Below are 15,919 nucleotides of genomic sequence, written 5' to 3' on the forward strand. Positions count from 1 at the left end.
AAAGCAAAAGGGGATCTTGTCTTTCCCTACTGATCTTCAGGTTGAATAAATTGGGATCTCTTTACTTTTAAAAATGTAAGTTTCCAGAGCACTGTTCCTTGAGAATCCCCAACACATTTTACCTTGGAAGTCCTTACCACTCCTAGTTTCCAGTCACTTGGGTTGTGGACACAGACTTTCTCCAGAGTATTCGAGCATGTTCCTCCACTCTTGTAAGAAAAGGCAAAGTTGGGGTCCCTGCTACTTGGGTCCCTGGATATTTTTCCCAGATGTCAGTAGAAGAACACCAGCTTCTGCAGGAGCCTACTTGTTATTTCAGTTTAGATTTAACATAAAGCTGTTCAGTTGGGGAATGCGTGGTACTTCTCATTGATCTATATTGGTTTTCTTTATTGTTCTTGGAAGATTGTTCACCTTCTCCTTATAATTTTGAACATGAAGTGGTCCCATCCTAGGTCCCTGGTTGAGAACAGGTTCCACATGCTCTCCAAAATTCCAGGGGCAAGTGAAATACTCCTTGCATACAGGATTGAGGAGTTAGGATGATCATTTGTAATTCCAGACCAGATGAATTCTGTTCTTTTGGTTGTGTACGAGGTACACAATCCCATCACTCAGAGCCTGGGTGTTGTCATTTGGATTTCATATGGAGGAGAAAGTTTGTTCACTTAAGTGTTGCTTTGCTTACCTTCTCATTATGGTTCTGATGGTATGAAATGTATCACTCTGTGGGTAAAGGTTGGAATTGCATCAAAAGTATGTATATAACATTGTGACTCAATAGCCCTAGCACTCAACATGAGATATAGGTACCACAAACCTCTAATTACAACCCCAAGTTGTGGAACTTCAGTTGCCTGGTTGGAACTGGTATATACTGATAATTACATGTATTCTATTCCACCTCTCTTATAGGAAGTAAGTTCCAGATGAAAAGCACACCTGTTTTGGATGTAGTTCTCTTCACTGACTGTATACTATATTTCTCTTGGTACAATTCTGTTCTATACATACTTTCAATATGGATCATGCATGCACCAACATATAAGTGATTCCTTGACAAGTCATGTGGATAGAATAGTACTTGTGTTCAAGTACTTTCACATGCTATGTAATTTTATTGTTATAAGGTTATTTGTACTAATTATGTTATATATTGTCATGAGTTTTGAAATTGTATTATTCTTTGATAATGTATTGTTATAGCATATATTAAAAACGAATTTTAATTAGTTTATTTCACACGTTTTTGTAGGAAATTTGGACTATATTTATAATTCCTTGAAAAACGCTTCAAAGGCCAATCATTTCAAAGTTTACAAAAAAGACGAAATTCCACATGAGTACCACTACAAAAATAATCATCGTATAATGCCAATTTTGGTGGAAGCTGATGAAGGATGGATACTAATGCATAATCGAAGTAAATCTGAAGGCAAAAGTAAGCTTTTTCTTTTATGGATGCTTCTTTTCAATTACTTGAAGATGAAAATTGCTCATCCTTTCTTGTGTATTGTAAGAAGTACATGTCTTAATAATGGATTAGTAGAATTTTTGGTTCTCATTATGTACTTTATCCAACATTTGACAATTACTTGCATACGTTTTTATGAGTGTATGTGAATTGTGAAAATTATAATGTTGAATAAAAATATAATCTAGTAAATACATCAGTAATGACTCTTCATTAATAGTATAGTATATTTTCTGTAATGGAATGCAAGGTGAACAGTTTTTAATATTCTGCCTTAAACTCTATTAGATCACTTTTAGGTAGTTACACATTTGTTACTTTTCCCAAAATACAGTTATTTAAGGTATAATAACTCATGGGATCACTGCAAATATGAAGTTAAAACTAAAGTTATTAAATCTAACCATTTATCACGGGGTTAAATCACAACAACACTGTTTTACAAAAGATGAAACCTATCCAGCTCTACAAAGTAAATGTAAAGCTAAGTATTAAAATGTGTGCACATTATTAAGCCATATCAATGCAGTAAGTGTCCAGTATCGAGAAAAATTTGTCCGTCTATATCGACTCCTAAATGTGTTCACTGATTCAGACTAAACTTAGTATATTAGCTTAGTAATACAATAGCAAACCAAATCATATTAAGCTTTTCTATATACTGAAAAATAAAATTATTTTATAGAATAATCTCTATATCATTACTGTAGTAGCTATTGTAAGTAGTTGAATTTAAAAGAAACTCTCACCACAACAAAATTCTACATGTCAAAGACTATGCTGCTTTGGAGTAGATCTGTTACATTTAAAGTGCATTACGAGAGCTTCAAAAAGAAACTATTACGGACTGAAAGTTTGCTTTTACTTTGCAGACTTTCACTATATCTATTGAGCTTTTACCAAGGGCATAGGTGTGTAAAAAATTTGCTGCTCAAAAAATAGTCATATTGCACATGTACTTAATTTATACATGTACCATATGTACAAATTATGGAGTAAAAAAATTGGGAGCTTCTGCATTACCTTCAAGTCAAAAGTTAGAATGTGAGTATTGTTGTATAAAAAACATGTAGTCCACAAATGTTATGTATTTTTGTGTTGTTTTTTTATCATCACTTCTTACTTTTCTCATTTTTTTCAGATATATATGAGAGTTTGAACTTTTATGATTGGTACTAAAATATTTTTTCATAGTGTTAATAGTATGACATTTGATACATGCTTCAAACCATGGGTTGAGCATTTTCAGCATACATCAAAAGTTCATTTGGTGTGTTTTTGTAGTATAACCTGTGACATGCATTTGTGTTATGGTAAAACTTCTTAGGCTATCTGCTACTATCTCTAATTCTAAAACAGACCTAAGTTCACTGACAATATAGCTATTTCTTGAGTTCCAGTGTTTCCACTCATTGCCCATCTAAGCATTGAAAATACGTGCTCCAGTCTTTTAAAGATAAGATGGAAATATTGCTCATATCTAACTCAGTCAAATTATTTCATTCATTTCTTGATTTGTTGTTGTTGTTGTTTATTTCTCAGAGGTGCTTTGCTCGAAAGTATTCCTTTACCATCCTTTGCCCTCATGGAGTTAAAAGAGTCTCCTTTTCTCCATCTCATGTTATTTGCTGGAGTTCCAGAGATGTTAGAATTCAGAATTTATACAGCCCATTTATATTCTTCTTTATCATCACTGACTTCTCGTCTTTCTGGTGCTAATTTGGGAGTATTAACCCATAGTGTTCCCTCACCATTTTCTGTTGTAATATCTAATTATTTCCACAGTAGGGTCTATCTGTATTCTTGAGAATTTTCTGCTCAAGCAGACTCACTACAATGGCATCTGTTACTATTGTATGGGAAGGGGAGCATGATTATATCAATTCCTTGATATGTGGAGTTTTTCCATCAAGTATTCATGGTTACTTCATGTTCTGGCTTCAGAGTTGGTCATTTGCTTTACATCAACTCCAACATTGTTTGCTAAACCATGTTGCCTTTTCACCTTCAACAAATTCATGACAAGTGGAGCTTTGTTCCCAGATCATTAAAGTTGTTAGTCAAAATTGCAGTAAAGAGTGTCAATCTTATTCTTCCAGGATTTTATTGCCATTTATTCATTGTACCCAAGATGACAGAAAATTGACATCCTATCATCTTTAGTCAGTCTCAGCTCAACCAATTTTTAGATCCTTCTCACTTTACAATGGAATCTTTTTTTCAACTTATGCTGGTACTTTGCATTAGAGCTCTGGATGACAAAGTTTATTAGCAACACCTATTTTCAATTTTCTATAGCATAGTCTTCCCAGATGTTTTTCAACTTTGTGGACAAGAGTCAGGTGCAATAGTTCAGGGCTCTACCTTTTGGTCATGCATCAGCATCTTATGTCTTCTGCAAAGTTGTTTGAGTCTTTTCCCATTACCTGTGATTTTTGATCCTGTGCATACATTATTATATGGTTGACTGGCTACATCCTATCAGTTAGCAGAATAACACTCTCAGATTCTTCTTTCAGAAATCACAAAAGTTAGCTTCTTTATCAAACAGAAGAAATCTCTTTTGTCACCAATACACTATCTCATCTATCAATACTGGAGCCATGCTCAATTACCCCTATCAGGCTTCAAGCCCTGGACAGAGCAACAAGGCTTTGATTTATGTCTCTTTCTCCTGCTGCTCTGATGGTTCTTTCTCCTATGGGCATCCCTTGAGTCATTTATTCCTTTGGAATGATCATATATGAGGTCCCTTCATTGGTTGCTGCATGACCAGTGGATCATGCATTCTGATCCTTTGGATCATCCTGTCTCATTACTCAGGAGCAACATCATTGCTTATGACAGTTGTATTGAAGCAACACTACTATTGAGGTACCCCTTCCACCATCTTGTTGCGAGATCCATCAGTAAACAGATGCATCTGTTCAGGGATTGAAAGCTTATCTTCAAGGTGTGGAATTCCAGGGTTCTTGGACAGAAGACAAGTCTACCCTCCCTATCAACTTTCTCAAACTCTTTGCAGAACATCTCGCATTGGTTCGAAGTCTGTTCTGCTTCAAAAGAAAAATTATCATCATACATTCTGACAATTTCAGGATGGTCTCTCAGATTTCTCATCAAGAAGACACATTCTTAAGACTTTTATTTTTGTACCTTAGATAGTCTTTATTGGGCTTATTCTTATCCTATCAATTTTCAGCATGGCATGTTCTATAAGTGATTAATTTAATTACAGATCACTTGTCTCAACCAAACCATGTCTTTTAATGAAATGGATGCCACATCATGAATTTATGAAGTGGATTTGCTTTCAGTTTACATCTTGAAAAATTGTTGGCTTTGCAAGTCATTGGAATTCTCAACTGCAGTTTGTTTGTTTTTTCAGATACATCATCCTAAAGCACTGGCAGAAGATGCATTTAGTTAGGACAGGTTTACATCTCTATGCCTTTCTTCTGATTCAACTATTGCTCAAGGTTCAAACTACAGATCATTCTACTTCCTCCTCCTCAGTGTGGATTCCTGTTCATAGTGAGGGAACCTCCCAGGGAAGGTTCTGTTCTTTCTGATTACCTCCTCTGGGATCTAAACATCCACCCACATTTTTTGCCGTGCGTGGTGATCCGTGAAGGAGAGGAGAGGATCCTGGTGGTTGAGGGGTCCAACCCTAACACACCACTTTGGCCTTGAATTCCTGCAGACAGGCAGCCTTTGGGTGGGCCCCCCTTGGGTCAATCGGCTGGTCCACTTGAGCTAGAGTCAATCAAGTACCAGTGTTGGAAGTTCTCAACGGGTGTTTTGGACATTATGTCTGATACTGGTGTTTGGGTATAGTACTCACGAAACCCTGGCGTTGCTGCAATATCCTTGCATGACATTGCAGTGCATCCCCTCATAGGGCTTCCATGATGGGTGGGGTCAGTGAGCACCGAAATTTTCTTTTTTCCTATGAATCCTCCTATGAAAAATTTAAATAAAATAGTAATAAACAGTCAATAGGTAAACAACCACGTCTTGAAGACTCTGAGCAGCAATCTTCAACATCTGTAACACACATACCTCATTTTCTTATATTACATTTTCTTTCAGAAAAGCCTTTAGGGCAAATGTCCCACTTTCCCACTTTTTTATTCAGAAAGGACTTGAGGGACTTGCTGGCTCTCCAAAGTCAGTAAAGAAGCTTCAATCTGGAGACATGTTGGTTGAAACATCCACATCCCAACACAGTGAACTCCTCTTGAATTCAAAGGTAATTGGGGATGTACCTATTGAGGTTACCCCTCATGCTACCTTGAATTCATCTTGAGGAGTTATTGTTGAGAGGGATTTGAAGAACGTCCCTGAGTCAGAGATTCTTGCTGGTTTCTCCACTCAAGGAGTTTCTGCAGTGAGGCGCGCATCTCCACTTGTGAAGATGGAGTTACACTGCCGACAAATATCCTTATTTTGACATTTACATCACCACATGCACCTGCCACCATTAAGGCAGGTTATCTAAATTGCAGGGTACGGCCATACATTCCACACCCTCTCCGATGTTTCCAATGTCAGAGGTTCAGCCACTCAAAGACGTCATGTCGTGGTTTCCTGACATGTGCTCGTTGTGGTGGCAAGGACCACGATGCCTATGAGTGTGACACGGACCAACATTATGTCAATTGCAATGGTTCTCACCCTTCCTACTTTTGTTCTTGCTCTAAATGGTTGGAGGAAAAAGAGGTACAGCATTTGAAAACAACTCATAACATTATTTATCTTGAGGCTTGGAAATTGCTGTTCCCCACTTCATCTTGGACATATGCTGCTGCACTTCATTCCACAACTACAGTGGAAGTACAGACAGATCTCTCTTTACCTCCAAGAGAATTATTTTCAAAACAAATGAAAAGCCTTTTGACCTCCATGGTTAAAAAGGTTGATGAATCAACTTCTACACCCATCTCTGTTCCTCTCATACATTCCAACAAAACCCCAAGATCCACATCCTTTGGTTTCCAATACAGGCATTTTTTCAGATACATCTTTTTCTCCCACCCTAAGATGCAAAACAATCATTCGTTCGCATCCTCAGTCACTGGAAACCCTTTCCACCAACAAAGACCTGCCCAATCGACCGAGGGTAGGATCCATGGAGGTCGATAGACCTCCTCTGAATAAGGACAGTAAGGAAAAAAGATGTGGTCATAAACAGAAGGGTTCTTCAGCCACATTGCCTATGTGTCATTAAAAATGGCCACCTTAATACAATGGAACTGTAGAGGTTTACATTCTAATCTGGATGACATCAAAACATTGATTGCTTCCTACCATCCTGTATGTCTGTCCTTACAGGAAACATTTCTGAAACCTGCCAATACAGTCACCTTTCAACAGTTTTCTCTATACAGAAATGACAAGCTGTGTGATGAATGAGTACATGGAGGGGTGGCACTGTTGGTTGATCAGCATGTGCCCACCCTGTCTTTGTCACTCAACACACCCTTGGAGGCCGTAGCCATCCGTGTTTCCTTGGGACATACAATCACTGTTTGTTCTCTTTATCTGTCACCTGGAGAGACATGTGATCAATCAGACCTTGATGCTCTTGTTGAACAGTTGCTGTCTCCCTTTCTAATCGTGGGGGACTTTAATAGACATCGTCCCCTCTTGGAAAGTGCTGTTATTGATAGGAGAGGTCGCTCTGTAGAGCATATGCTCTCTGATTACAACCTTTCTCTTTTCGATACTGATTCTTCTACTTATTTTCCTTTACCTCTGTTGATCTCTTGGTTTGCTCCCCTTCATTATTCTTCCATTTTTCATGGAGGGTTGACAATAATCCACTAGGCAGTGATCATTTTCCTATACTTTTGGGAGAGACTGGCCATGGTCAATGCCACCTCACCCGCGTGACCCGCAGACTGGTCCACTTTCACTGCTCTCGCAGAACTTGATCCTGCCATCGTCAGTCAACCACCAATAGATGACTGTGTGGCAACGGTAACTGACTGTATTATACAAGCAGCTGCTCAGTGTATTTCTAAAACCTTGACATGTTTTCCATGATATCCTTGTCCGTGGTAAAATCCTGCCTGCACGTGGTATTGAAGGCTCAAAAATGGGCCTGGGATGCTTTTCGTAGGTATCCCCCACTCTCGCACTGCATTATTTTCCAGCAGGCCCATGCACACGCTCAGTGTATAAGACATCAAAGCCAGAAGGAATCTTGGACTAAGTTCATAACTAGCATATATCCTACCACCAATTCCAAAGTCATATGGGACAAGATTCAAAAGGTAAATGGGCAGTATAATTCTGTCCCCCTCTTCATCTTGCTCTCTGACCAGGAAGTAGCTGATATCTAGAGCATTGCCAATACTCTAGGTGAAAGCTTTTGCTGAGTATCTAGCACTTCTGCTTGTTCCTCCACCTTCTTGGCCATCAAGACTTGGGCAGATCATTCACCTCTTTCCTTTCAAACTGACTGTTTCTTTGACTATAATCATCTCTTTACACTGGTGGAACTGAAAATGGCCCTTCATCAGTCTGGCAGTACATCTGTTGAACCTGATGATGTACACTATGATATGCTGTGCTATCTCTCTCCTGCTTTTCTTGATATTCTTCTAATTGTTTTTCACCGGATCTGGCAGGAGAATGTTTTTCCTAATGCCTGGCATCAGGGTATTATCTTACCTTTCTCTAAGCCTGGGAAAGATCCCAAGATTCCTTCAAACTACCCTCCAATTGCTTTGACGAGCTCTCTCTGTAAGACCTTAGAGAGGATGGTTAATGCTCGTCTTGTTTGGTTCCTCGAATCAAACAACCTCCTCTCACCCACCCAGTGTGGGTTCCGATGACAACACTCCATCGTGGACCACGAAATTAGACTTGAATTGTCAATCAGAGAAGCCTTTCTCAAATGACATCTTATATCAATATTCTTTGACATTGAGAGGGCTTATGACACAACATGGAGGTATGGCATTTTGTGAGACCTCCATATTTATGGGATACGTGGCCATTTACCCATTTTTATTAAAAAATTTTTAACGGACAGGAGATTCCACGTTCGTGTGGGTTCGACACTTTCTCGTTCTTTTCTACAGGAACTTGGGGTCCCTCAGGGCTGTGTTTTGAATGTCACACTTTTCAGTATAAAGATTAATGCCATCACTGCACAACTCCCTCTTACTGTTGCAAACAGGCTCTATGTTGACGACTTTCACATCTTGTGTAATTCGTCAGACATGAGATATATTGAACAGCAACTACAAACTGCCCTTGATCGTGTACTGAAGTGGACCATGGCAAACGGCTTTAATTTCTCTCTCTCTAAAACCGTCTGCATGCACTTTTTCTGCCAACGGGGTATTCACCCTGATCCTGAACTCCGTATAGGTGAAGTTTCACTGCCTGTGGTCCCTTAGACCAAGTTCTTGGGGCTTATCTTTGACCATAAGCTGACCTTTATACCACACATAAAGCAGCTACAGGTCAAATGCACAAGAGCACTGAACATCCTCCGTGTCCTCTCTACCACCAGTTGGGGAGTGGATTGATGTTCCATGTTAAAGATATCTCGTACTCTTATTCAATTGAAACTTGACTATGGATCAGTGGTCTATGGCTCTGCCAGACCCTCAATCTTAAAGATGCTGGACCCTGTTCAATTTCAAGGACTTCGACTCTGCACTTGGGCTTTTCGCACCTCCCCAGTTCAAAGCTTATACATAGAATCTCATGAACCTTCTCTGCACCTTCACCGTTTGCAACTGTCTTTACTATATTCTTCAAAACTTCATTTCTTACCAAAGCATCCCACCTGGCGATGTGTTTTCCTTCCTCGGTGGGCCATACTTTTTCTGAACAGACGATCTGCCATTGCTCCTTTTGGCCTTCGCGTCTGGGCGCAATTGGATAAATTGGGTCTGTTCTTGGATAACATTGCAGAATTCACTGGTCAGCCCATCCCACCATGGCTTATTACAGTCCCCAAATGTGACCTTTCTTTACGTCATCTCAGAAAGGCAGATACTCCCTATTGGAAGGTACCGTCTTTTATTTACTGAACATCTTTCGAACAATCTTTTCATTCCAATTTATACAGATGGTTCCAAATCAGGTGACTCTGTGGGCTCTGCCATGGTTTGTTGCGGTCGGTGGTTGCATGCAGAATCCCCTCTACAGCTTCTGTGTTCACTGCTGAACTGTACGTTGTTTCTCTTGCCCTGGATCATATTGAAGCTAAGCAGTACTCCAACTGCACTATTTATACTGACTCGCTTAGTTCTCTACTGGCCCTGGAATCACTTCACATTGGTTCACACCCTGTTCTCGCTGATATTCAATTTTGACTGGCCCATTTGTCATTAACATCTACTTCTATTTAATTTTTCTGGATACTAGCCACGTTGGTATTCTCAGGAACCAAGCTTGCAGACACGGCAGCTAAATATATCTACTCCGGCACTATCACCACTTTGCCTATTCCATACATGGACTATGGTCCTTTATTCAAGGCTTGGCTCTGTGCCAGCTGGCAGTCAACTTGGAGTGAGCAACGAGACAACAAGCTTTTCCAAATAAAACGCTATATTGGACTTTGGCCATCTAGCTTTTGTAAGGATCAAAAAGAGGAAGTTGTTCTAACTAGATTACGCATTGGTCACAGTTTTTTAACTCATCATTTTTTTTTTATCTGGAATTGATGCACCAACATGCAGTCTGTGTAACAATCAGGCCACAATAAGTTGCATTTTACTATCTTGCTGTCGTTATGATTCTCAACAACGGCACCATTTTAAACATGTTCTGTCCCAAGGTTTGTCCATAACATTACAGTTTTATTGGTGATGGTGATACTGTCCACCTTGATAAAGTTTTTAGTTTTTTAATGGCCATTAATCCTTTTAATATCATTTAAGTGTTTGATATTTATTCATTACACCTTTTTAATTGTGGTTCCCTTTTAAGAATCACAGTCTCTCTAGTTTGATTTGAAATTGGAAAATGGTCATGTCATTAAATAACTCGATACCAGGACTGGAAAGGCCAACTTCAGGTGGCTAACGCTGCTGTTTAAACTATTCGTTTGAACTGCCCGTTAGTCGCCCTGGCGAGTTATTATTACAATTTTGCTGCATGTCTTTTACCACTTTTATTACTTTACTTTTTGATACTGGCCATAATGACACATAACACGGAACCAGGACTGGAAAGGCCAACTTCAGGTGACTGACGGTGGTTCTTGTACTTACCTTTTAGTCTTCCTGGCAGGTTATGATCATTACCATTATGCTACAGAAAGTCCTTTACAACTTCTATTACTGTAGTTTCTCTCTCAACATTGTAAACTGGATGTCAACATTGGTTTTATGCCATTTATGTTTTTAATTGTTGTTTTGTTTTTACCTTCATTTACTTTTACAAATTTTACTCCATTTACTTGACTTTATCTTTTTACTGGACATTTGGCTACTCATTGTTACAATTTTGCTATGTATCTCTTAAAACTTCTATTCTTTTACATTTTGATACTGGTTGCTATGACTCATAACCCAGAACCAGGACTGGAAAGGCCAACTTCAGGTGACTGATGGTGGTTCTTGTACTTGCTTGTTAGTCTTCCTGGCAGGTTATGATAATTACCATTATGCTACAGAAAGTCTTTTACTACTTCTCTTACACTTGTTTCTCTCTTAACATTGTACACTAGATGTTAACATTGGTTTTATGCTTTTTTGGTTTTCAATGCTGTTTTGTTTCACCTTTATTTCCTTTTATGAATTTTACTACATTTATTTTATTTTTACCTTTTTACTGGATGTTTGGTGCAGATAGCCTAGCTGCTTTGTGCCATAAGACACTAAATCAACCAACCAACCATTCTACTTCCTCTCAAGTTCTCTTGATTGCACTATAGTGACCAGTTCAAAGGTGTTTTCTGCTTCTTCAGTATCTGCAGAAATGTCTGCCTCTACCTCTTCCATATTTACTGTCTCTTATAATTTGGTTATTTGAAAGTGGTCTTGCTTGTCTATAATGGCTGTATATAAGGTATATTTAGACACTCTTTTTAGATATTCCAAATATTGAAATATTTTTTTAATTCCATTTCTTTCAGGTGTAATAAAATCCTTTCTTATTCTTCGACTCAAACACCATTTTCAGTTACCAAATTGGAATTTTACACTGTTATGTATGTTGTCTCATCCTCCTTTTGAATCCTTAGCTTCATGTTCTTTGTTTCACCTTTTACATATTGCAAACTCTAATCAATGACATGTACAAGCCAACAACAACAAAAGATACAATTCATGTGCATAGGATTCTTTATGATTTCATATCTGTCCTGCTTTACTTCCATTTCTTTTCTTCCAAGACTGTGACAGCTAGGGAAAGATCCCTCTCACCAATCCATTTTTCCCCTTTATAACTTCTCTGATCCTGATAATTTGTTATATTTAGTCTGAGCCCTCAAATTTTGTGACTCATACTAATTTATTTTGTGGTACTAAAATATATTTGTTCATTCACTGGGATCTTTGTATTTCCTATAACTTTTCTCTCACTATCTTTACAAGGTGACCTTTGCAAATTAATTCACATGGCCTATCATGAATTGTCATTACAGAAGAGGAATCTTTTACTTGTTACATCTCACCAGATTCATCATATTTTTGTGTCATCAGCCACCTGAGTTGAGTTGCACTACTGAAGACATTTTGCAGCCTGATTATGTGGACTACTTCTGATACTATCCTGTGTCATTACTTAAATGATCTGGTAGTTTTCTGAGGGTTTTGGACTACATCCAGTAGCTATTTTGACCACATCTGTTGCACTTTAGGTAGAGGTATTTTCCTCAGTCTTGTACTCTTTTTATTTCCAGGATCCTTTTATTTTCACTGGATCCCACTCTGTGATGAGTGTTGCCCAGGCAAGTATGTTTTTTTCCTTTCAGTTCCATACTAGCAGCTACTATTACTATAAATACTACAGGTTGCAACAGGCTCTGTTGAAAGGGATTGTTCCATAAGACCATCTGAGTGTCTACTGGGTGGTATTATCTTTTCATTATGAAGTGCTACTCATAGACTATCATGAATAAAGCCAAAAGGAAAACAACTCATCTTTGCTGATTTTAAGGTTGAATAAATTGGGATTGGCATGCTTTTGAAAATGTAGGGAAATTGGTTCACATGTTGCACAATTTTCAGAGTACTGTTCCACAGGACTCCCCGGTGCATATTACATCCCCAAATGCTACTAGTAGAGCTTCGGAGCTTTTACAACCTACAGTTTTCAGTTGCAGGGGTGGCAGACAGATACTTTTTTTTCTAGGCCGTTAGAATGTGCTCCTCCACTCTTGGAGAAGAGAATGAAGTTGGGAGCCCTCCTACTTTGGCCTCATAATTCCAGTTAAAATTTGACATGAAGCTATCTAGTTAGAATGTTTGTGGCCTTTCTCTTTGATCATTGTTGGTTTTCTATATTGTTTATGAAAGGAGGTTTACTATATCCTCATAATTCTGACTGTGAAGTGGTCCCATCCTCAGTCTTTTGTTGAATACAGGTTCCTCATCTTCTCCATAATTTCATGAGCAAGTAGAATATTTCTTGTCCATTTGGTTGGGGAGTAAGGATAAATGTTTATAATTCTAGACTAGATGAGTTCTCCTCCATGGTTATTTATGACATACACAAAAAGAAATAGAAAATTTGGTTAAGATATGTTGATAATGCATTTTGGATGTGAAAGCATGATAAAAGTAACTTATTTTGCTAATTATCTTAACACAGTTGATAATTTGATCAAATTTACATATGAAATTGAAGAAAATAACTTGTTTTTTTGGATGTTCTTATAAGTAAAATAAATGCAATTTGGAAATTGTTGTTTATCAAAAAACATTCTTGGTAATCATAATATCTGCATCAAAAATCATGTCACACTGATCCTCAAAAAAACACTTTCTTGTTCATATGTGGATAAAAAATTTAAAATTATGTTCTTCTAAAAAGGAAATTAATAAATTATTATTACTCAAATATTTAGCAATAGAAACAGGCTTAGATTACGATACTGTTGACAGAGATGTCAAAAAATTAAAAAAGAACAATAAAAATATGTTTAAACCACTCACTGAAAAAATAAAGAAAGAAAAGATGATATTATTATTTATACCTGGTCTATCTTGTCAAATAATGCAAATATTTTGATGAACAAGGTTAATAATATAACTAGATAAAAGTGGATTAATAGCAGAAAACTAGTATACATGAAATAATGTGATGAATATCTAAATACTTGTATAGGACAAACTAACAGAAATTTAAAATAAAGAATAAATAATCATGACAGAAAGGTAAAAAACAATAATACAAAGATATAACATAAATATATATATACAAATAGTTTGTCATATGGATAAGGAGAAAAAAATGTGTTTTCAGTAATCAGATGATCCTGAAGAAAAAATCCAGAATTTTGCTACTTTAAAAAATCTCCATATGGGCAATCTGTGATGTTTTCACTTCTATTTAATATGTGAGAAATTTTTTTGTAAGAACCAATCAACAAAATTTGTCTATAATTGGAACTAACTTAAAAGTGTGTAAGACAAAGTTGATATCAAAAAATAATTTTTAGAATTTTTAACAGTAAAAAAGTTAACTTTTACAATATGCAGTATGTACTTGAGTTGGGCCTCTAGTGTAATTTGTTAATTATAGTAGTAATCAATTATTCACCAGGTTCATTGATCAGTTAGTACACAAATGTTCCTGCAGTCATGCCTGCACAAGTGAAAAAAAATGTTTTGACTTATTTGAATACTGTTTTACTTTTGTGGAATTTTTTGCACAATTCCTAACATCAGCTAATCATCACTAGTGGTGACAACATTTACTCCTAAGCAAGAAATTTAACAAAACTTGTGAGTATATCAACACTTTCTAAGTTCCCTCTTTGCAGATATTAAAATAATTTGTAAGGAGGAATTCAAAATATGTTAAGTAATATTTAAAAAATGTAATACCAAAGTAATCATGAATTATCAGTGTTTTGGTTGTTGTTGGTTTTTTCTAACCCATCACTAAAACTTCAAAATAATTAACAACAAATAACTGTACAAACATAAAAATGTCTTAAGCTTTTGTCTAAGTTGTTGATGAAGACAGAAGTTTAAAAAAGCATTAAAATAATCACTTAAGTAGTCACCTCAGGTTTTTAACACATGCTTTTTCAAAATCTTCATTTTCAACCATAACACTTTATTTACTGTATCAAAGTAATTAAATTTCTGTTATCACAATTTATAGAAACCTTACTAATCACTTTTCTTAAGTCGGTTAATTGTAAATCTGAGAAGTTGAAATATATTATCACTGTTATTTTATTTTTTTTAATAGAAGGAAGCCATGGGTACAACAATAGTCTTCCATTTATGCATCCTTTGTTTATTGCTCGTGGTCCAGCTTTCAAAGTCAACTTTACAGTGAAACCTTTTAACAATGTTGACCTCTATCCCTTGATGTGCCACCTTTTAGACATCCGCATTTGGCCCAGCAATGGAACTTTAGAAAATGTCTTTCCTATGTTAAATATACGTTATGATGAACCAACATGTTTCAGTTACTTTAATCCCTTTGTTATAGGTAAGAGGAAACTGGATTCTAGTACTTTCCTTCTGTTCTTAATATTATTTTAATTTTTAAATAATTATAATCAATGAAGTATACCCATTTGGTATTTTTAACAGCAAATATACAAGTGTCCTTGAGAAGATTTTTAATAAACTTATACTTTTCATAACCTGACACTTCTGTATAAACTACAGGGCTCCAAGTACAAGCATTTCCAAGTTACTAATGAAAAGTCAGCTTTTGAAACTTGTTAGTGTCAGCATGAAAGCAGAAACTGGCTTTCTTGTACAAATGAAACTCAACGTTTTATGACCAGAGAAGCCAGTTTTCATAAGTATGAGGTCATGATGTGATTAATTTATTTAAAAAAAAACTAAAGGAACATTTTTCTGTACATCCAAGTTACAGTTTATACAACATTGATTGATCAGTAATAACCACTTTGTAAAAAATTTGGTTTTATATAAATATCAGGAAAATTTTTGCAAAATACTATGATCTTAACATCCATTTTATCACCATGATGCTATTTGCAAGTAATATCTAAACAATTAGTAGATCAACTATTTATGTGAAACCACAAAGGTAAAAGGTTTCTTTCAACTACTGATTCTTAGTGCTTTTTGCATGTTTTATATGTAATTCTTATATTTTGTAATATCTATACAAGTTTAACAGCATACAAGCTCTGGCAGTCAGTTTCTACAGAAATGACGTTTTTAATGTGATAGATATAACATGAAAATCTTCAATAGCTATGTTTTCTCATACAATTGGGCAAAAAATAATACAGTATTTCCTGTATAATAGTCC

At 36.5% G+C, this 15,919-nt stretch overlaps 1 protein-coding gene across 1 annotated transcript in view; it reads left to right on the plus strand.

The window, feature by feature from the left end:
* Positions 1-15,919, plus strand: part of LOC143250654 (ectonucleotide pyrophosphatase/phosphodiesterase family member 5-like) — a 28,718-nt gene that overhangs the window by 12,194 nt on the left and 605 nt on the right. Inside the window, exons 3-4 of the mRNA XM_076501517.1 lie at positions 1,256-1,441; positions 14,873-15,118. Of these exons, the coding sequence (XP_076357632.1) occupies positions 1,256-1,441; positions 14,873-15,118 (432 nt within the window). The remainder of the gene's footprint in view (positions 1-1,255; positions 1,442-14,872; positions 15,119-15,919) is intronic.

This window comes from Tachypleus tridentatus, chromosome 5 (assembly GCF_004210375.1).
Source record: "Tachypleus tridentatus isolate NWPU-2018 chromosome 5, ASM421037v1, whole genome shotgun sequence".
In the NCBI taxonomy this organism is placed as follows: domain Eukaryota; kingdom Metazoa; phylum Arthropoda; class Merostomata; order Xiphosura; family Limulidae; genus Tachypleus; species Tachypleus tridentatus.